Below are 24,321 nucleotides of genomic sequence, written 5' to 3' on the forward strand. Positions count from 1 at the left end.
CTGTCCATCACCAACTCCCGGAGCTCGTTCAAACTCATGTCCATCGAATCTTTGATGCCATCCAACCATCTCATCCTCTGTCATCCCTTTCTCCTCCTGCCTTCAATCTTTCCCAGCATCAGGGTCTTTTCTAATGAATCAGTCCTTCGTATCAGGTGGCCAAAGTACTGGAGCTTCAGCTTTGGCATCAGTCCTTCCAATGAATATTCAGCACTGATTTCCTTTAGGATGGACTGGTTTGATTATCCTTGCAGTCCAAGGGACTGTCAAGAGTCTTCTCCAACACTACAGTTCAAAAGCATCAATTCTTCGGCACTCAGCTTTCCTTACGGTCCAACTCTAACATCCATACATGATTACTAGAAAAACCATAGCTTTGACTAGATGGACCTTTGTTGGCAAAGTAATGTCTCTGCTTCCTAATATGCTGTCTAGGTTGATCACAGCTTTTCTTCCAAGAGGCAAGCGTCTTTGAATTTCATGGTTGTGGTCACTATCTGCAGTGATTTTGGGGCCCAAGAAAATAAAGTCTCTCACCGTTTCCATTATTTCCCCATCTATTTGCCATGAAGTGATGGGACCGGATGCCATCATCTTCGTTTTCTGAATACTGAGATTTAAGCCCGTTTTTTCACTCTCCTCTTTCACTTTCATCAAGAAGCTCTTTAGTTCCTCTTCGCTTTCTGCCATATGGGTGGTGTCATTTGCATATCTGAGGTTATTAATATTTCTCCCAGCAATCTTGATTTCAGCTTGTGCTTCATCCAGCCTGGCATTTCGCATGATGTACTCTGCATATAAGTTAAATGAGCAGGGTGACAATATACAGACTTGATGTACTCCTCTCCCAATTTGGAACCAGTCTGTTGTTTTATGTCCAGTTCTAACTGCTTCTTGTCCTGCAACCAGATTTCTCAGGAGGCAGGTAAGGTGATCTGGTATTCCCACCTGTTGAAGAAATTTCCAGTTTGTTGTGATCCACACAGTCAAAGGCTTTGGTGTAATCAATAAAGCAGAAGTAGATGTTTTTCTGTAACTCTCTTGCTTTTTCTACCTGTGCCTATGGAATACATAAAAGGACAATCAAAGTTCCCACAAAAGGAAACACCCTAGCTCTGGCTGCTGTGGTCTTTGGAGACAAGAACACACAGGAGTCGGGCCAGATTAGAGTCTGAGCTGTCTTCACAGCACTCCAGAGACCAGCCCAGTAGTGGAAAGTATCGTAGGGAGGCAGAGGTGAACTGCCCTTCATGGCAAGGGCAAGGAAAGTGACAGCTGAGATCCGAGAAAAACATTTATTATTCTTCTTATATTTTGATTTGTTCTGTAATTAGTTCTGGATTTTTTTCTTCTTTTTTTCCTCTGATGCTGTGGTTGTTGATTCATTATTAACTGTATTTAAGCTTTGGAGAACTTTTTTAAACCACATTTTTTATTTCATTTATATTGTTCTAACTCTATTTTGGCTCTCTGCAGTCCTGTGGGGTTTTTCCTTTTTCCTTTTTTAATTTTTGTTTGTTTTTCTATGATACATAGAAAACCCTAAATATACTATCAGAAAATTACTAGATATAATCAGTAAATTTATTACAGTTGCATGATCAATATCAACAAAATCAACACACAGAAATCACTTTTATATAGAATATATAGAAATCACATTTCTATACTTTAACAAACAAAAATCATAAAGAGAAATTAAGGAATCAATCCCTTTTGCCATTGCAACCAAAAGAATAAAATACCTAGGAATAAACCTATCTAAGGAGACAAAAGAACTGTATACAGAAAACTGTAGGACACTCATGAAAGAAATCAAGGACGACACAAACAAATGCAGAGAGATTCCATGTTCCTGGGTTGGAAGGATCAATATAGTGAAAGTGACTAGACTACGAAAAGCAATCTACAGATTCAATACAGTCCCTATCAAATTACCAATGACATCTGTCACAGAACTAGAACAAAAAAATTCACAATTTATATGGAAAGACAAGAGACCCTTAATAATCAAAGCAATCTTGAGAAAGAAGAACGGAGCTGGAGGAATCAACCTTCCTGACTTCAGAATACACTACACAGCTACAGTCATCAAGACAGTACAGTACAGGCATAAAAACAGAAATATACATCAATGCAACAATACAGAAAACCCTGAGATAAACCCACATACCAATGGGCACCTTATCCTTGACAAAAGAAGCAAGAATATACAATGGAGAAAAGATAGTCTCTTCAATAAGTAGTGCTGATAAAACTGGACAGCTACATGTAAAAGAAATTACATAAAACACTTCATAACACCATACAAAAAGATAAACTTGAAAATAAGTATAAAATCAGAAACTATAAAACTCTTAGAGGAAAACATATGACATAAATCACAGCAAGATCCTCTATGAACCACCTCCAAGAGTAATGGAGGGAAAAAAAAAAGTGAGACCTAATTAAACCTAAAAGTTTTTGCACAGCAAAGGAAACTATAAACAAGGTGAAAAGACAATCCTCAGCATGGGAGAAAATAATAGCAAATGAAACAACTGACAAAAAATTAATCTCCAAAATATATAAGCAGCTCAGGCAGCTCAACAAACAACCCAATTAAAGAGTGGACAGAAGATCTAAGCATACATTTCTCCAAAGAAGACATACAGATGGCTAATAAACACATGGGAAGATGTTCAAAACTGCCCAGGATTAGAGAAATGCAAATCAAAACTACAATGAGGTATCACCTCACACTGCTCAGAATAGCCATAATCAAAAAATCTACAAACAATAAATGCTGGAGAGGGTGTGGAGAAGAGAGAAGTCTCTTGCACTGTTTGTGGGAATGTAAATTGAATGTAAAATGTTAAGTAAATGTAAACCACTATGGAGGACAGTATAGAGATTCTTAATAAACTAGAAATAAAACTACCATATAACCCAACAATCCCAATACTGGGCATATTCCCTGAGAAAACCATAACTGAAAAAGACACATTATACCAATGTTCATTGCAGCACTATTTACAAGAGCAAGGACATGGAAGCAACCCAAAGGTTCATAAACAGATGAATGGATAAAAAAGCTGTGGGACATATACACAATGGAATATTACTGAGCCATAAAAAAGGAACGCATTTGAGTCAGTTCTAATGAGGAGGATGAACCTATCTGCAGGGCACCAATGGAGATGCAGACATAGAGAACAGACTTTCAAACATAGAGTCAGGGAAAGAGAGGGTGGGACAAATGGAGAGAGTAGCATGGAAACATATACACTACCACATGTAAAACAGATCGCCAGTGGGAATTTGCTGTATGACTCAGGGAGCGCAAACCTAGTGCTCTGTGATAACGCAGAGAGGTGAGATGGGGGGGAGGTGGGAGGGAGGTTCCAAAGGGAGGGGACATATGTATACCTGTGACTGACTCGTATTGATGTATGGCAGAAACCAACAGAATATTGTAAAGCAATTATCCATCAATTAAAAATAAAAAATTTTTTAAATTACAAAATACAAACAGCATTAGAAAGAGTAATAGTGGGGCAGTCCTAAGACGGCAGAGGAATAGGACGGGGAGACCACTTTCTCCCCCACAAATTCATCACAAGAACATTTAAACGCTTAGCAAATTCCACAAAACAACTTCTGAATGCCAGCAGAGGACATCAGGCACCCAGAAAAGCAGCCCATTGTCTTCGAAAGGAGGTAAGAAAAAATATAAAAGACAAAAAAGAGACAAAAGAGGTAGGGATGGAGTTCCGTCCCAGGAAGGGAGTCTTAAAAAGAGAGAAGTTTCCAAACACCAGGAAACACTCACTGCCGAGTCTGCGGGGAGCCTTGGAAGCACAGAAGGCAACATAACAGGGAGGAAAAACAAATAAATAATTAAAACCCACAGATTACGAGCCCAAAGGTAACTCCCCCAGCGGAGAAGCAGTGCAGACGCCTACGCCTGCCACTAGCAAGCAGGGGCTGGGCAGGGAGGCGCAAGCTGCATTGCTTAGAGTAAGGACCGGGCCTGAATGCCCCAAGCGCAATCTGAGCGAACTAACTTGGGATAGCAAACCAGACTGTGGGATAGCTACCACACAAAAAGCCCTAACCTAAGACACCGCCAGGCCTGCGCACGGAACAAAGGACTGACTAGAGCTACATGAAAAGTCCTAACCTAAGACACCTCCAGGCCCGCACACAGAAAAAAGGACTGAACAGAACTAGCCGGCTGCAGACCACCCCCTTGGTGAAAGGCAGCCAGAGCCGGAAGGGGGGCGATCACAGCCCCAGAGAGACATTATCTACCAAACTGCAAACAAGCGTCTTTGCTGACTAAGACTTCTTGGGGTTCTGGACGGTCAACATCCGCCTGAGAAGGCCCGCCAGTTGTACACCCAGAAAACCAAGCAACAGGGATGGGGGAGGCGATAAGTTGCAGTGACCGTGCTCGCCAAACACCTCATCACCCGAGCTGCTCAAACCTGGGAAGGGCACAAAACACAGGCCCAACCCAGTCTGCGCCTCTGAGGACTACCCCAGTGCCTGAACCTGAGTGGCTTAGACCTGGGAGGTGCATGCAGCCCAGCGCCAGCCTCAGACGGTTCCCAGGGGAGCAACCTAGAGCCTGAGCTGTGTGTGCAGGGAGGGTGCACACACCGTGAGCGGAGGCAGTCCCAGTGTGGCTGAGACACAGCGAGCACACGCCAGTGTTATTTGTTTGCAGCGTCCCTCTCTCCCCACAGCCCAACTGAACAAGTGAGCCTAAAAAAGTGTCCACCACCGCCCCCTTGTGTCAGAGCGGAAATCAGACGCCGAAGAGACCAGCAAACAGAAGAAGCTAAAACCAAGGGAACTGCCTGGGAAGTGACAGGTGCAGTAGATTAAAACCCTGTAGTTAGTGCCGACTACATAGGAAGGGGCCTATAGATCTTGAGAAATATAAGCCGGACCAAGGAACTATCCGAAAATGAACTGACCCCACACTGCCCACAACACTAGAGAAAATCCTAGATATATTTTTACTATTTTTATGATCATTTTTTTTAATTTTTAAAAATTTTAAGTCCTCTTGACTCCTTTAATTTTCATTTGTATAACCTACTATTACTTTGCAAAAAAAAAAAAAAGACCCTATTTTTTAAAAGCAAACTTCATATATATTTTTTTAATAATTTTTGTGACTTTGTCTTGTTTTGCTTATTTTTTTCTTCTTTTCTTTAAAATTGTATTTTTGAAAATCCAACCTCTACTCTAGATTTTTAATCTTTGCTTTTTGGTATTTGTTTTCAATTTTGTACCTTTGGGAATCCAATCTTCAGTACCCATTTTTACTTGGGAGTGAGATTACTGGCTTGACTGCTCTCTCCTTTTTCTCTACCAGGTCGCCTCTGTCTCCTCCCTCCCCCTTCACTTCTCTATCCAACTCTGTGAATCACCAGTGTGTTCCGGATGGTGGAGAACACTTAGGGAACTGATTACTGGCTGGATCTGTCTCTCTCCTTTTGATTCCCCCCTTTTATCCTCCTGGCCACCTCTGTCTCCTTCCTCCCTCTTCTCTTCTTTGTATAACTCTGTGAACATCTCTGAGTGGTCCAGACTGTGCAGTGCACATAAGGAAGTGATTACTGGCTAGCTTGCTCTCTCCCCTTCTGATTCCACCTCATCTCATTTGGGTCACCTCTAACTCCCTCCTCCCTCTTCTCTTCTCCATGTAACTCTGTGAATCTCTCTGGGTGTCCCTCACTGTGGAGAAACTTTTCATCTTTAACCTAGATGTTTTATCAATGGTGCTGTATAGAAGGAGAACTCTTAAGACTACTGTAAAAATAAGACTGAAAACCAGAAGCAGGAGGCTTAAGTCCAAATCCTGAGAACAGCAGAGAACTCCTGACTCCAGGGAACATTAATCGACAGGAGCTCATCAAATGCCTCCATATCTACACTGAAACCAAGCACCACACAAGGGCCAACAAGTTCCAGAGCAAGACATACCATGCAAATTCTCCAGCAACACAGGAACACAGCCCTGAGCTTCAATTACTCCAAAACCACTGACATCTCATAACTCATTACTGGACACTTCATTGCACTTCAGAGAGAAGAAATCCAGCTCAACCCACCAGAACACCAACACAAGCTTCCCTAACCAAGAAACCTTTACAAGCCACCCGTACAACCCCACCCACAGAGAGGAAACTCCACAATAAAGAGAACTCCACAAACTGCCAGAATACAGAAAGGCCACCCCAAACTCGGCAATATAAACAAAATGAAGAGACAGAGGAATACCCAGCAGGTAAAGGAACAGGATAAATGCCCACCAAACCAAACAAAAGAGGAAGAGATAGGGAATCTACCTGATAAAGAATTCTGAATAATGATAGTGAAAATTATCCAAAAAATTGAAATCCAAATGGAATCACAGATAAATAGCCTGGAGACAAGGATTGAGAAGATGCAAGAAAGGTTTAACAAGGACCTAGAAGAAATAAAAAAAGAGTCAATATATAATGAATAATGCAATAAATGAGATCAAAAACACTCTGGAGGCAAAAATAGTACAATAACAGAGGCAGAAGGTAGGATTAGTGAAGTAGAAGATAGAATGGTAGAAATAAATGAATCAGAGAGGAAAAAAGAAAAACGAATTAAAAGAAATGAGGACAATCTCAGAGACCTCGAGGACAATATTAAACACCCCAACATTTGAATCATAGGAGTCCCAGAAGAAGAAGACAAAAAGAAAGAAAATACTTGAGGAGATAATCATTGAAAACTTCCCTAAAATGGGGAAGGAAATAATCACCCAAGTCCAAGAAACACAGAGAGTCCCAAACAGGATAAACCCAAGGTGAAACACCCCAAGACACATATTAATCAAATTAACAAAGATCAAACACAAAGAACAAATATTAAAAGCAGCAAGGGAAGAACAACAAATAACACACAAGGGGATTCCCATAAGGATAACAGCTGATCTTTCAATAGAAACTCTTCAGGCCAGGAGGGAATGGCAAGACATACTTAAAGTGATGAAAGAAAATAACCTACAGCCCAGATTACTGTACCCAGCAAGGATCTCATTCAAATATGAAGGAGAAATCAAAAGCTTTACAGGCAAGCAAAAGCTGAGAGAATTCAGCACCACCAAACCAGCTCTCCAACAAATGATAAAGGATCTTCTCTAGACAGGAAACACAAAAAGAGTGTATAAACTCAAACCCAAAACAATAAAGTAAATGGCAATAGGATCATACTTATCAATAATTACCTTAAACATAAATGGGTTGAATGCCCCAACCAAAAGACAAAGACTGGCTGAATGGATACAAAAACAAGACCCCTACATATGTTGTCTACAAGAGACCCACATGAAAACAGGGGACACATACAGACTGAAAGTGAAGGGCTGGAAAAAGATATTCCATGCAAATAGAGACCAAAAGAAAGCAGGAGTAGCAATATTCATATCAGATAAAATAGACTATAAAACAAAGGCTGTGAAAAGAGACAAAGAAGGATACTACATAATGATCAAAAGATCAATCCAAGAAGAAGATATAACAATTATAAATATATATGCACCCAACATAGAAGCACCACAATATGTAAGACAAATGCTAAAAAGTATGAAAGGGAAAATTAACAATAACACAATAATAGTGGGAGACTTTAATACCCCACTCACTCCTATGGATAGATCAACTAAACAGAAAATTAATAAGGAAACACAAACTTTAAATGATACAATAGACAAGTTAGACCTAATTCACATCTATAGGACATTTCACCCCAAAACAATGAATTTCACCTTTTTCTCAAGCGCACACGGAACCTTCTCCAGGATAGATCACATCCTGGGCCATAAATCTAGCCTTGGTAAATTCAAAAAAATTGAAATCATTCCAAGAATCTTTTCTGACCACAATGCAGTACGATTAGACCTCAATTACAGGAGAAAAACCATTAAAAATTCCAACATATGGAGGCTGAACAACACGCTGCTGAACAACCAAAAAATCACAGAAGAAATCAAAAAAGAAATCAAAATATGCAAAGAAACAAATGAAAATGAAAACACAACAACCCAAAACCTGTGGGATCCTGTAAAAGCAGTGCTAAGGGGAAGGTTCCTAGCAATACAGGCATACCTCAAGAAACAAGAAAAAAGTCAAATAAATAACCTAAGTCTACACCTAAAGCAACTAGAAAAGGAAGAAATGAAGAACCCCAGGGTTAGTAGAAGGAAAGAAATCTTAAAAATTAGGGCAGAAATAAATGCAAAAGAAACAAAAGAGACCATAGCACAAATCAACAAAGCCAAAGCTGGTTCTTTGAAAGGATAAATAAAATTGACAAACCATTGGCCAGACTCATCAAGAAACAAAGGGAGAAAAACCAAATCAATAAAATTAGAAATGAAAATGGAGAGATCACAACAGACAACACAGAAATACAAAGGATCATAAGAGACTACTATTAGCAATTATATGCCAATAAAATGGACAACGTGGAAGAAATAGACAAATTCTTAGAAAAGTACAACTTTCCAAAACTGAACCAGGAAGAAATAGAAAATCTTAACAGACCCGTCACAAGCATGGAAATGGAAACTGTAATCAGAAATCTTCCAGCAAACAAAAGCCCAGGTCCAGACAGCTTCACAGCTGAATTCTCCCAAAAATTTAGAGAAGAGCTAACACCTATCCTACTCAAACTCTTCCAGAAAATTGCAGAGGAAGGTAAACTTCCAAACTCATTCTATGAGGCCACCATCACCCTAATACCAAAACCTGACAAAGATGCCACAAAAAAAGAAAACTACGGGCCAATATCACTGATGAACATAGATGCAAAAATCCTTAACAAAATTCTAGCAATCAGAATCCAACAACACATTAAAAAGATCATACACCGTGACCAAGTGGGCTTTATCCCAGGGATACAAGTATTCTTCAATACCGCAAATCCACCAATGTAATACACATTAACAAATTGAAAAATAAAACCCATATGATTATCTCAATAGATGCAGAGAAAACCTTTGACAAAATTCAACATCCATTTATGAAAAAAACTCTCCAGAAAGCAGGAATAGAAGGAACATACCTCAACATAATAAAAGCTATATATGACAAACCCACAGCAAACATTATCCTCAATGGTGAAAAATTGAAAGCATTTCCCTTAAAGTCAGGAACAAGACAAGGGTGCCCACTTTCACCACTACTATTCAACATAGTTTTGGAAGTTTTGGCCACAGCAATCAGAGCAGAAAAAGAAATAAAAGGAATCCAAGTTGGAAAAGAAGAAATAAAACTCTCACTGTTTGCAGATGACATGATCCTCTACATAGAAAACCCTAAAGACTCCACCAGAAAATTACTAGAGCTAATCAATGTCTATAGTAAAGTTGCAGGATATAAAATCAACACACAGAAATCCCTTGCATTCCTATACACTAATAATGAGAAAACAGAAAGAAAAGAAATTAAGGAAACAATTCCATTCACCATTGCAACGGAAAGAATAAAATACTTAGGAATATATCTACCTAAAGAAACTAAAGACCTATATATAGAAAACTATAAAACACTGGTGAAAAAAATCAAAGAGGACACTAATAGATGGAGAAATATACCATGTTCATGGATTGGAAGAATCCATATAGTGAAAATGAGTATACTACCCAAACAATCTATAGATTCAATGCAATCCCTATCAAGCTACCAATGGTATTTTTCACAGAGCTAGAACAAATAATTTCACAATTTGTATGGAAATACAAAAAACCTCGAATAGCCAAAGCAATCTTGAGAAAGAAGAATGGAACTGGAGGAATCAACCTGCCTGACTTCAGGCTCTACTACAAAGCCACAGTTATCAAGACAGTATGGTACTGGCACAAAGACAGAAATATAGATCAATGGAACAAAATAGAAAGCCCAGAGATAAATCCACGCACCTATGGACACCTTATCCTTGACAAAGGAGGCAAGGATATACAATGGAGAAACGACAATCTCTTTAACAAATGGTGCTGGGAAAACTGGTCAACCACTTGTAAAAGAATGAAACTAGAACACTTTCTAACACCATACACAAAAATAAACTCAAAATGGATTAAAGATCTAAACATAAGACCAGAAACTATAAAACTCCTAGAGGAGAACATAGGCAAAACACTCTCCAACATACATCACAGCAGGATCCTCTATGACCCGCCTCCCAGAATATTGGAAATAAAAGCAAAAATAAACAAGTGGGACTTAATTAAAATTAAAGCTTCTGCACAACAAAGGAAACTATAAGCAAGGTGAAAACACAGCTTTTGGAATGGGAGAAAATAATAGCAAATGAAGCAACTGACAAACAACTAATCTCAAAAATATACAAGCAACTCCTACAGCTCAATTCCAGAAAAATAAATGGCCCAATCAAAAAATGGGCCAAGGAACTAATTAGACATTTCTCCAAAGAAGACATACAGATGGCTAACAAACACATGAAAAGATGCTCAACATCACTCATTACCAGAGAAATGCAAATCAAAACCACAATGAGGTACCATTTCACACCAGTCAGAATGGCTGCTATCCAAAAGTCTACAAGCAATAAATGCTGGAGAGGGTGTGGAGAAAAGGGAACCCTCTTACACTGTTGGTGGGAATGCAAACTAGTACAACCACTATGGAGAACAGTGTGGAGATTCCTTAAAAAACTGGAAATAGAACTGCCTTATGACCCAGCAATCCCACTGCTGGGCATACACACTGAGGAAACCGGAATTGAAAGAGACACGTGTACCCCAATGTCCATCACAGCACTGTTTATAATAGGCAGGACATGGAAGCAATCTAGATGTCCATCAGCAGATGAATGGATAAGAAAGCTGTGGTACATATACACAATGGAGTATTACTAAGCCATTAAAAAGAATACATTTGAATCAGTTCTAATGAGGTGGATGAAACTGGAGCTTATTATACAGAGTGAAGTAAGCCAGAAAGAAAAACACCAATACAGTATACTAATACATATATATGGAATTTAGAAAGATGGTAATGATAACCCTGTATGTGAGACAGCAAAAGAGACACAGATGTATAGAACAGTCTTTTGGACTCTGTGGGAGAGGGAGAAGGTAGGATGATTTGGGAGAATGGCATTGAAACATGTTTAATATCATATAAGAAACGAATTGCCAGTCCAGGTTCAATGCAGGATACAGGATGCTTGGGGTTGGTGCACTGGGATGACCCAGAGGGATGGTACGGGGAGGGAGTTGGGAGGGGGGTTCAGGATGGGGAACACGTGCACACCCGTGGCGGATTCATGTTGATGTATGGCAAAATCAATACAATATTGTAAAGTAATTAGCCTCCAATTAAAATAAACAAATTTAAATTAAAAATAAATAAATAAAATAAGCCAGTAGCAGCACAAATAGACTAAAAAAAAAAAAGAGTAATAGTGAACCAAGAAGAAAACAAGAAAATGGGGAAAAAAATAGAGAAATAAGAGGCAATAATTCAGAGATCAGTAGATGATACCCACAATAAGTCCTGGGATCCAATTATAATCTGATGACATGAGATTCAAATGATGACATGAAATATTTTTGACAGAAAGGAGGAAGACTGTCTAGAAGTAGCAACTAGAAATCAAGACAACATATACCCAAATTTTATGCCAGTTGTCTGAGCAGCTGGTTTTTGAGAAGGTTACAGGGGAAGCAGTGTCCTCATAGAAAGGCCAGGGCAAAGGACAAAACATTCAGAGAAAAACATAAAGATATAGGGGATTTTGGTGAAATTGGACTCTGACTTCCAGAGAGCACAAGTAAAGTTCTAGGAATTAAGGAAACAGAAGGGTTCAGAATCAGTAATGTGCAAAAGCATCATGAGGATTAAAATCCAAGAGATGTAAGAGTCTAGGGCCTCCTGTAGAGAATGACATAAACGGGAATCAAGGACATAGTGAGATTGGTCCTGATAAACTTAGAGTAGTCAAGTGTGGAGGGCAGGGAGGGAAAAGTGTTCTGGAGGCTCCGTCTAAATAGGGATGAAGAGATATGAAGTAATACAGTCTTAACCCTAAAGTACCATCTTATTCCCAGTGTGGCACACAAAACTAGGATGAACCTCAATGATTCTCCCCTCCTCGTGTTCATGTCTTAATATAATACCCTCTCCTTGAGTGTATGTATGACCTGTGATATGCTTCTAATCAACAAAATATGGTAACAATGACAGGGTATCATTCCCTTGATTACATTATATAATGCTATGCTATGCTATGCTAAGTCACTTCAGTCGTGTCCGACTCTGTGTGACCCCATAGACGGCAGCCACCAGGCTCCCCCGTCCCTGGGATTCTCCAGGCAAGAATACTGGAGTGGGTTGCCATTTCCTTCTCCAATGCGTGAAAGTGAAAAGTGAAAGCGAAGTTGCTCAGTCATGTCCGACTCTTAGTGACCCTATGGACTGCAGCCTACCAGGCGCCTCCATCCATGGGATTTTCCAGGCAAAAGTACTAGAGTGGGGTGCCATTGCCTTCTCCAACATTATATAATAGAGGTACTCTATTTTAGTACAACAGTGTGAGAAACTCTGCAGACTCTCTGAAATGAGTAGCCATGATGGGGAAACCCCTGTGGCAAGAAACCATGCAGCCTCTAGGAACTGTGGACAGCATCAATAGCCTGAGGGTGGTCTCCAGCTGATAGCCAGCCAACAGCTGGGGCCCCTAGTCATACAACCACAAGGATATTAATTCTGCCAACAACCTGAATGAGCGTGGAAACGATCTTTCCCATCAAGCCTTTGGATGAGAATGGAGCCCAGACAACACCTTGATCACAACCGTGTGAAACCCTGAACAAATGACCCAGTTAAGCTGTGTCCAAACTCCTGACCTATAGACATGATAAAATAATAAATGTGTGCTTTTTCAAGCTGCTAAGTCTGTAGTAATTTGTTACATAACAGTAGAAAATGAATATATCTACTATGAGAGATTCATCTTGACCCATTAAAGGAGGTGAGCATAGTCTAGGGGAGCCAGGCTTATGAGCACACAGTATCTCTTTACTCCAGTCAATGACTAGAGGAAGTAGTCTCAATGGGTTGTGAGTTAGAAAGTAGATGACTTTAGCTGGAGCAAACAGCACATTAGAAGATAAGATTTAAAAGACAGTCAAGGGGAGAAGTCTGATGAGACTTTCTACTTTCTGCTCAATTTCTCTACAAACCTAAAACTGCTCTAAAAGATAAAGTAATAAATTTTTTTTTAAAAAAAGATACTGTGCTTAGTCGCTCAGTGGTTTCCAACTCTTTGAGATCCCATGGACTGCAGACCACTAGGCTCCTCTGTCCATGGGAATTCTCCAGGCAAGAATACTGGAGTGGGTTGCCACACCATCCTCTTCTTCACAACCCAGGGATCGAACCCAGATCTCCCACATTGCAGGCGGTTTCTTTACCGTCTGAGCCACCAGGGAAGCCCAAGAATACTGGAGTTGGTAGCCTATCCCTTCTCCAGGGTATCTTCCCAACCTAGGAATTGAACCAGGGTCTCCTGCATTGCAAGCAGATTCTTTACCAGCTGAGCTACCAGGGAAGCAAAAAATGTACTTGGCATTCGTTATTCTTAACCCCATGAACTGTAGCCTGCCAGGCTCCTCTGTCCATGTAATCCTCCAGGGAAGAATACTGGAGTGGGTAGCCTTTTCCCTTCTCCAGGGGATCTTTCCAACCCAGGGATCAAACCTGGGTCTCCCGTATGACACATTTCTAAGGAGTGAAGACCTAATCCGAACTTGGCCTTAAAAAAATAATTCTAGTCACAGCCAGAAAAAAAAAGATTTGAAGAAGAGAAACTAGAGACAGGTAAGTAGATAGGCCATTGTATTATCTCACATGAGTACCTGAATTAGGACAGTTTAGTAGGAACGAAAAGGACAGACACATAATCTCTCCTGGAGGTATAAATGACAGGATGTGGCTACTGATTAGATGTAGGATACGAAGCTGTTTGAGACAAAGACGACTCAGGTGCTTCCAGCCGATGACACTAGAAGGCAATAGTTAACATTAAATGAGACTAAAAACAAAGAAGGTTTCTGAAGGGACAGATTATGAGCTCCAACAAAGACAAGAAGCAAAGGAGAAAGAAAAAAAAAAATTTACAGAAATGTATGCCAAAAGAAAATGAAAAGTTATTACAGTACAGAAATTGCTTTTGCAGTATTAAAAATAGGTAAAAATACTATGTACTAACCAGTCAGTTCCTGGAGCTAAAATCTTAATCCATTATCAAAAGAAAAGTTGACATTAGAAATTATTTAACTCAAATCTTCCTCTCTAGTTCCACTGTTACACATTTGGGGAAAAAAAAAATGCACAAACAGATAGCTAAAGGGAAGTTGTGTATAGAGCAGGTGCTCTGCGACAAGCGAGAGCGGTGGGATCTGGTGGGAGGTGGAAGGGAGGTTCTACGCGCAAGAGGGAGGGGACATGTGGATATCTATGGCCGAGTCATGTAGACGTATGGCAGAAACCAACACAACATTGTAAAGCAATTATCATTCAATTAAAAATAAAAATTTTTAAAAATGCCCAAAGAGGTTAGATGGCTTCCTAAAGGTAGCAACTAATTAGTGGTAGGGACTAGACTAGAATCCAGGTCTTATGATTCTCAGTCTACTCCATGTCCTGAACTGACTTAGAGGCAGTTCCTATTTACATAAATCAATTATCTATGTCCTTTACGGTCATAAATGACCGCCTAAGCATGCTAGTACTTGGAATTTTCTTCTCTTGGTTCTTCTGCAGATCTTGCTGCTTTATGTGACAGAAATCATAAATACCAACAACCAGCAGAACAGGAAAGAAACGAAACAGCCTATTCCTGAAGGAAAACAGCATGACAGTAAACGAGGCCATGAGAAGCGTCACTGAAGATTTTACCAACAGTACCACACTTCCTCCATACACACAGACAGGGCTGTCTCCGTACTCCTACGCTTCAATACTTGCCAGAAAAAGTCCTGTCTGAAGCCATGAATGCCATCACCAGTGGCTGAAGCTTGTTGAGAATCAAGTTGCAACAGGCATTTTAAACTGTTGCCTAATTTAAAAGGAAAACATTCCCCCTAAATATGTAACAATTCTCAAGGATGAACTAATTCTTCTAGTAATTTATATATTAAGTTTTAGAGGGTAAGCCAGGGAACCCATCATGCTCAACATAATACCAGAGGTAAACTGCATTTTGAGTTCAAACAAAAAAATTATTTCATAACCAAAGACTATCTTCTACTTCATAGCACATCTCAATTCAGACTACCACATTTACAGTATCCTGCCAACCCTCAGTCTAAAAATTACATGGTATTTTATGAATTAATATATAAATTATTAAAATTATTTAGATATTTGTTACTTTCCTTAAAATTTCCACTCAAACAGAAAATTAAATATAAAAGGAAACCTAAAAAGAAAAATAAGAAAGAAAGGAACTTTCTAAAGTCTTAACAAAGCTATACACTAATTCTGCTAAAGGATCTTCCTACTAGACCTCAAGTAGTTCACCACACCCTTATGCAACAATCTAGAAGATTGCTTCACTGTCACAAATATTTTTCTACGACAAATATGGATAACAACAATCCACTAAAATAGAATTTGGAGTTCTAAAATATCACTTAATCCAATTATCCAAGTACACCTGCTCTGTCTTAGAAAATAGTCACAGCTGCAGAAAAGGAGGGGAAACAAATTTCTAAAATCATACCTTATGAAACAAAAGAACTCTGAAATTTTAAATTATTTTACCTGTGTTTTCCCCAATGTAAAAAGTTCAGTGCAAAATGCATCAGTGCTCTTACATCAATAATTTTCCTGGTTCTGACACTGTATCATTGCTCATAAAATCTAAGAGAAGTTTCATTGTAAGTTGGCTGTTCATTATTGCCTAGCTATTCTTTCAGAAAATCTTTCCTTGACTGTAAAGTCTCAAACATTTAAAATCATAATTTATATTTTTTTTCCTGGATATATCTTCTTTGTGTAATTTTTTAAAATCCCAATTAGGTGAGAAAATTTCCATGACCAAGACTATACCTGCTATTTCTTAGGCTGCTGCTGCTGCTGCTAAGTCGCTTCAGTCATATCCAACTCTGTGCGACCCCATAGACGGCAGCCCACCAGGCTCCCCCGTCCCTGGGATTCTCCAGGCAAGAACACTGGAGTGGGTTGCCATTTCCTTCTCCAATGCATGAAAGTGAAAAGTGAAAGTCAAGTCGCTCAGTCGGGTCCGACTCTTCTCGACCCCATGGACTGCAGCCCACCAGGCTCCTCCATCCATGGGATTTTCCAGGCAAGAGCACTGGAGTGGGGTGCCATTGCCTTCTTAGGCATCTGCCTCTAAAGACAGCAGGAGCAAAATGGAAAAGGCAAAAGCTTTACAAAAAAAAAAAGATGAGTTACGTAAACCAGTTCTGCCACTTACTAACTAGATGACTTGTGTTTCAGTTTCTTTATCAGTGAAAGGAAACAGAAAATATCTGTGTTCAATGTTGTCATAAGAATTTGATAATACAGGTAAAAGCAGAGGGCACAAAGTAGACAACTTGTTGAAGAACACTACTATTAACATTACCACAAAGAATAATCTAAAACTACTACTGTAAAAAGGTTAAACATATTTATTGCTAGTAAAATCTTCCCAAAAAGTATATAAAAATCTCTCTTTATTCATCACCAGCAAACTTTAACAGTCAATCAAATCTCTACCCTCCAGAAATCATGTTAGAAGAATTACATATAGTGGAATAAAATATACCAGGCTCTTTTTCTTCCTTTCAACTCCTACCAAGTTGCAATCTCGTACTTTTTCACAGTTTTCTATAAGGCTGTGCCATATGACATTGCTATCTTTACATGTCAACACTGGTCAACTTGTTGGTCATTTCACAGGGTTCAATATGCAACTGACATGCTCAGTGAAAACTTAATGATCTCAGCCTGGGTTGCAGTTGCTAAACAGAGGCTGTTAAAATAAATGAGGACTTCGAAATACAGTGAAATTTAAAAGTTCACCCTTATTTTAGGGCTTTTATCTTGCACAAACTTCTTCCTAAAACTAAAAAGTTAATAAACCATGAAGATATTTCCAAGCAAAACCCTATATGATCTTCCAGGATTATTTTCTAGATTATGAAAAATATGATCTTCAGGAAGAGATGATCAATTAAGCATCCTTATGCTGACATGTAAATGCAAGCACGGAACTGAAGAACTTCAATATCTTTAATATCAGGATGACTAAAATTTCAGGAGCTAACAATGTTTAAAACTAAGGGCCTCATGAGTGTGATATTTAAGCTAAAGGCTCAAATACAGGAGACAAAATTATTTGCCAGAGAATTTTTGAGAGAGAATTCTCAACCTATCTTCAGTAGTCCTCAAAACTGGCTCACAATAAAATTATCTAAAGGATGAAAGGAAAAACAAAAAGCTGCCTTATGAGGGATTAGGGCCCTAACAGACACTGTAATAAAGTTGCCCAGCTGCTTTTAACATGCATTAAAGGTAGAGAACCCCGTCCTTGAGGGATTTGTCCATACTCCTTCATTTTATAAACCAAGACTTCATTTTGAGAAGATTATGTTTCTAGGCCGGATAAAGTTCCAGAGATTCTAGTCGACCAGAGGAGAAGGCTAGTCTTATTCAGAATCACCTAATTCAGATGACAATCATACAAATATTAATGGTACAGTTCTGTACAAACATCTCTGTAAGAAAACATCACCCTGTATTACCATGAAAACAACATGGATAGCAAAAAATCTCCCCTGTTTAAAAAAACTGTAGCAATATAACATATTAGAGGGGTTATTAGCAATTTGTAGAACCATCATGGTATTTTCAATTACTTGGAATATTCCTTTTTTTTAAAAAAGAGAACTTGCTAAATTCTAAATAAAACACTAACAGCTTGTTTTATATAAATTTAACAATCAACTTAAAAGAAACCATAACTGAGATATAAATCCCATTTAATTTCCATTTTAATATTTAAAAGTAGTCCAATTAAGAATAGTCTTACTGTTCTAGAATCTGAGAATGGATTGTATTCATCAAGTCCTGGTGGGACATTTCTTGTCACCTGTGTAACTGATGGGTCCTGGAATAAAATTCAAAGGAGAAAAAAAGGTTACTTATCCTTTAAGATACATTAATATTTACAAAGCATTTGCTTTATCTGTATGTTTGGTCACCCAGCTAAGCTAACAGAGGAAAATAAAGAAGATTATCAGATTTACTCAGTCCCATTTCCACAAAGTTGAAATTTAAACCCACAGCCCTCACACCCTCAAAGAAAAAGAAATGAAAACTAGGTTAGATGCAAATCAACTGCTATTATTTAAAGAACAAAAATAGACCACCTCTTAACAGTTGTGTGGAACCAATTGCATCTTAGCAAATCTTGAGTAAATCCATCCCTTCCTTTGGGCTCCACAAAGAGTTCATGTCCCCCTTTTCTTGAAAACAATGTCTTCAGTGTTCCCTACTGCAGATTTAAGTACCACAGTACAAATCAGTGTCACATACAGGCAACACCTAGAGTACTCAAGATTAAGCCCCTCTTACTCCTTTTATTCTACAAAGTGTTTCTCTATGACTGTAGTTTATACTGTTCCACATGATCCTAGACTGCCTCCCTTTTCCAAGTATTATCACCACACTATCCCAACTTTTCAAATCTTAATATTAGGCTTTCATATAAATAACTGAATCACAAAATCCTAGTTATTCTATTTCTCTTGATTGTGAAATGTAAGATACTAATATAATGAACATCTCAACAAAACTGACTACATAATTAACATGAAAGGCAAATGCAAACCATAATGTACAGCCTCATCAGCCTTTACATCACGTTAGTTAAACTTTCGCATTCATCAGAATCAAATGAAACACACACTGCTGCACCCTACTCCCAGAGTTTCTGACTCAATATGTCTGGGGTGGGACCTGAGAATCTGCAGTTCTAACAAATTCCCAGGTGAAGCTGCTGGTGGGGACCACCGCTCCCTTGTCTACACTGTTCCTTCTCTAATCCATCTTCCTCAACAAAGCCAAAATTACCTTTCAAAAATGTAAAGCTGATCTTCTCATTCCCCTCCTCCAATCCCTCCGCTCTGCCCCTTATCCATTTCAGACTTTTAGAGACTCTCAACTATAAAATACAGCTTCCTCAAAATGAGACACAAGGCTTCTGACTATCTGAACTAGCCCCTGCCTACCTTCCAGCTTTATCAACTCTTACAACCATTCTCACCTTGCCAATCCTTTTCCCTTAACCAAACAAAACAAGCTACTGCATAAAAAGCCTCACACTTGGCAATAAGCAAGTGGTAAAGATAAATTAAAAGTACAGCACAAATGAAAAGTAAAGGCTTTAGGATTGCTCAACAATAAAATGGGAAGGAGGAAATGAAATCCCTCTAATTCTCAGGGTTTCCCCCCCAAGTTTATTTAAAAAATGACTAGAAAGATTATCAAGAGTGGATGTATGCTTCGGGGGGTGGAATTAAGAAAAAAAGAAACATGAATATTCTGATACAATTTTTGATCAAGTTGACATTGCTGTGCTTAAAATTTGGAAGTGGGTTCAGGGTCAAAAAGTGGAGACCTAGTGAATCTGGATGGTCCAGCTGCAGTCATGAGGCCCAGCCCACCACCATCCACCACAAAACCAGGTGACCTGAGTCCTCAGACACCATGTGCTTCCTTGGCATTGCTTCCTCATGCAGTAATACTCTTCCAGGCACAGTCAGCCTGGCAATCTCCTCCTCTTCCTTAAAGACTCAACCCAAAGACTACCTCATATGCTAACCAGTAATCTTCCTGATACCTGCCTAATAACCCAGTCACTCCGTCGCAATATCAATGTTTCCACATAACTTGGTATTTACCTCCATGAGCATTTATTTCACTGAACCATGATGAACTTCAGGCAAGTCTTTTTTCCCCAAATTAGACTGTGACATCTTTGAATACAAGAAATCAGTAAACAGGTTTTTATGATGCTGTGAAAGTGCTACACTCAATATGCCAGCAAATTTGGAAAACTCAGCAGTGGCCACAGGACTGGAAAAGGTCAGTTTTCATTCCAATCCCGAAGAAAGGCAATGCCAAAGAATGCTCAAACTACCGCACAATTGCACTCATCTCACACGCTAGCAAAGTAATGCTCAAAGTTCTCCAAGCCAGGCTTCAGCAATATGTGATCCATGAACTTCCAGATGGTCAAGCTGGTTTTAGAAAAGGCAGAGGAACCAGAGATCAAATTGCCAACATCCGCTGGATCACGGAAAAAGCAAAAGAGTTCCAGAAAAACATCTATTTCTGCTTTATTGACTATGCCAAAGCCTTTGACTGTGTGGATCACAAGAAACTGTGGAAAATTCTGAAAGAGTTGGGAATACCAGACTACCTGACCTGCTTCTTGAGAAACCTGTACGCAGGTCAGGAAGCAACAGTTAGAACTGGACACGGAACAACTGACTGGTTCCAAATAGGAAAAGGAGTACGTCAAGGCTGTATATTGTCATCCTGCTTATTTAACTTATATGCAGAGTACATCATGAGAAACGCTGGGCTGGATGAAGCACAAGCTGGAATCAAGACTGCTGGGAGAAATATCAATAACTTCAGATATGCAGATGACACCACCCTTATGGCAGAAGGTGAAGAGGAACTAAAGAGCCTCTTGAAAGTGAAAGAGGAGAGTGAAAAAGTTGGCTTAAAGCTCAATATTCAGAAAACTAAGATCATGGCATCCAGTCCCATCACTTCATGGCAAATAGATGGGGAAACAGTGGAAACAGTGGCTGACTTTATTTTGGGGGGCTCCAAAATCACTGCAGATGGTGAATGCAGCCATGAAATTAAAAGACACTTACTCCTTGGAAGGAAAGTTATGACCAACCTAGACAGCATGTTCTTCAGTATTAAAAAGCAGAGACATTACTTTGCCAACAAAGGTCTGTCTAGTCAAGGCTATAGTTTTTTCAGTAGTCATGTATGGATGTGAGAGTTGGAGTATAAAGAAAGCTGAGTGCTGAAGAATTGATGCTTTTGAACTGTGGTGCTGGAGAAGACTCTTGAGAGTCCCTTGGACTGCAAGGAGATCCAACCAGTCAGTCCTAAAGGAGATCAGTCCTGGGTGTTCATTGGAAGGACTGATGCTGAAGCTGAAACTCCAATACGTTGGCCACCTGATGTGAAGAATCAACTCACTGGAAAAGACCCTGATGCTGGGAAAGACTGAAGGCGGGAGGAAAAGGGGACAACAGAGGATGAGATGGTTGGATGGCATCACCGACATGATGGAGATGAGTTTGAGTAGGCTCCGGGAGTTGGTGATGGACAGGGAAGCCTGGCGGGCTGCAGTCCATGGGGTCGCAAAGAGTCGGACACAACTGAGCGACTGAACTGACTGGGAGAGTGCACCTTCACTGAATTTCAACTGATTTCCTCCATCATGCTTCACGTTGGACCTTCTCAATCACTGCCACATATAACCTCACCGGAAGATTAAAACCTGGCAAGAAAATACTTTCACCTTCAGCTAGTCATAGGGACATTAAATCAGTAACAGTTTCTTTGGGACCTCCCTGGCGGTAAGGCTCCACACTTTCACCACAGCGGGTACAGGTTCAGTCCCGGGTTGTGGAAGTAAGATCCCACATGCCACACGGTGCGGCCAAAAATAATGGTAATAGTTTCTTCAATACACATTTCTTGTGAGTAATCAACCTCAGTGTCTTTTCAGTATATATATCATCCTCAAGCTAAATAATAGTCTAAAAACACAAAAGACTCCAGGGATGATTGTGTATAACACACATTATGTATGCACTTACTATATCTGCTAACACTTAATAAGTTTGGGTTTCCTTTTTTTTTTTTTTTTTTTTAATTAGTATACATGTGTTCCCCAACCTGAACCCTCCTCCCTCCTCCCTCCCCACACCATCCCTCTGGGTCGTCCCAGTGCACCAGCCCCAAGCATCCAGCATCGTGTATTGAACCTGGACTGGCATCTCGTTTCATACATGACGTTTCACATGTTTCAATGCCATTCTCCCAAATCTTCCCACCCTCTCCCTCTCCCACAGAGTCCATAAGACTGTTCTGTTTGGGTTTCCTGATTAACACTCAAAAGTTTCTGTATCTTAGGTACTTGTTTAAAAGCAGAAAGAGGACTCATCCAGGATTTGGAAACTCAGTTCACTGGAAATGAACTGAATGCAGTTTGCCTCTGCATACTTAAGCAAGTCACCTAAACTCTCGTCTCATACATAAAATAGGAGAAATATGATATATGATCGCCCTGGTCAGTTGAAGCTCTGAAATGTTATGCTAGACTTTAAGTCTTGGTTGTTTGGAAAGCTAACTGCCTATATTTAACCCTCCCCACCCTACTAGTGAAAAGATGTAAGCACTAAACAAGGCACTTCACATTTCAATGTGACTCAGTTTTCTCATCAGTAAGACGTATCACATAGTTCATGAACTACTGCGTGTAAAATGACTGATACAGTCCCTGCACATGGACAACACCTGAGTGACAGCTTAGGCTGTTATCATTATTACCAATAAGAAAAGAAGAGTCAAATAAAAAAGTGCTCCATCTTTTATTAACTGTGGTATCAAGAAAGTAAGTAAAGAGCGTCCTATGTAATGAATAGGCCAAAAACCGTCCACAGCCACCTTCTGAGGAAAGCAGAAGGTGGAGTCCTCCACCCAGTCACTATGCCATGTGCCCCCAGTAGCTTAGCGGCATGCCAAAGGACGAAGAATTGGCCTCTGTGCCAATGGCAGCCACTTTTAGAACCAGACATGAGGGAGCCCGGCAGACCCCTACAGAAGTGATTCTGCTTGGATACTAACTAATCAATTCAATGAGGGCTTGTCTGTTGAGGCACTTGAATGAGACATAAAGACGGTATTAGCAGGAGAAGCTGACACTAGTCACAGTATAACGACAGACAGAAGCAAAGTCATAAGAAGGTGACCAGAAAAAGGGGAGTCAGGTTCAGCAGCCAAGGGGAATGGCATTTACTTGAGTTGCCAATGAGCCACTAAAGCAAAAATGTGGCAACAGAACTGCTGTTCTTCTAGCTGATGAGGAATGACTGGTGTTAGAGAAGTCTTCACACATTCCTACAGACCCCCAGGAAGACCACAGGAAGAAGAAAAAAGGAAGATACCTCAGAGAGGCAGAAGAGACAAAAAAGTCTGGCAGAGATCAGCTTCCTAACTTCACTCAAATCCGTGAAGCTCAATTCTTGTATGTCTTTTAACTACTGATTTTGTGTGAAAAGGGTTTCCACGGGTTGGCAGGAGGGAGGTCAAGGGCAGGGACTGTGGATTGAGGAGACACCATGTGAGCTCCCAGAAACTGTGTCATCCCAACAGCAGACACTGACTGTGTTGGGCCTCCTTCCCTCAGAATCCAAACAAAAATCCTCCATCACCTGAGGTAACCTGAGCATGTCTCCATGCCTTAAAACCAGCACAGGTGGAACCAATGCTCTTGGCCATTTTGTGTTCTATTAAAACTTTACATAAAAACAGTTTACTTTCATTAAGATTTTATATTTAAATAAAATCTTCTGAGTGAGAAAGTTTTAAATAAGTATTACCATTTACTGATGCCAAGTATACATTCTGGTCTCAAACATACTTATTGATCCAAACTGCTGCTAAATCACTTTTTTTTAATTGAAGTTGATTCACAATGTTGTGTCAACTTCTGTAGAGCAAAGTGATCTAGTTACACACACATATGTATATTCTTTTCCACCATGGTTTAGCATAGGATTTAGTTTCCAGTGCTATACAGTAGAACCTTGTTGTTTATCCATTCCATATTTAATAGAAAAGACCCTGATGCTGGAGAAGACTGGAAGCGAAAGAGAAGGGGGTGGCAGAGGATGAGATGGTTAGCTAGCAGCACCAACTCAACAGACATGAACCTGAGCAGACTCTAGCAGACGCTGAAGGGCAGGGCAGTCTGGCTGTGCTGCAATCCAGAGTCATACAGAGCTGGACACAACTTAGCGACTGAACAACAAATACAACAGCTTACGTCTGCTAACCCCAATCTCCCACTCCATCCCTCTCCCAACCCCCACCCCCTTGGCAACCACAAGTCAGCTCTCTCTCACTTCTTATTTTAATTCTAATTTCACCTTTTCTCTCCCTTCTAAGGAGATGGAGGAGAATACAACTCTAGTCTTTAATTTATCCTTTG

The 24,321-nt window shown here is 39.8% G+C and overlaps 1 protein-coding gene across 7 annotated transcripts in view; it reads right to left on the minus strand.

Annotated features, from left to right (window-relative positions):
• SCAMP1 (secretory carrier membrane protein 1) overlaps positions 1-24,321 on the minus strand; it is a 151,834-nt gene that overhangs the window by 102,134 nt on the left and 25,379 nt on the right. For 5 of the 7 annotated variants that reach the window (XM_086323135.1, XM_086323131.1, XM_086323136.1 and 2 more), the window contains one exon: positions 18,100-18,177. The exons of the other annotated variants lie outside the window; for them this stretch is intronic. Coding sequence is in view for 2 of the 5 variants with exons in the window: in XM_086323131.1 (XP_086179257.1) it covers positions 18,100-18,177 (78 nt within the window). In the remaining 3 variants the exon portion in view is untranslated. The remainder of the gene's footprint in view (positions 1-18,099; positions 18,178-24,321) is intronic. 7 annotated transcript variants of the gene reach the window in all.

The sequence above is a fragment of the Bos grunniens genome, chromosome 10 (genome assembly GCF_055505025.1).
Source record: "Bos grunniens cultivar Pamir isolate PY7600 chromosome 10, Bosgru_T2T1.0, whole genome shotgun sequence".
In the NCBI taxonomy this organism is placed as follows: Eukaryota; Metazoa; Chordata; class Mammalia; order Artiodactyla; family Bovidae; genus Bos; species Bos grunniens.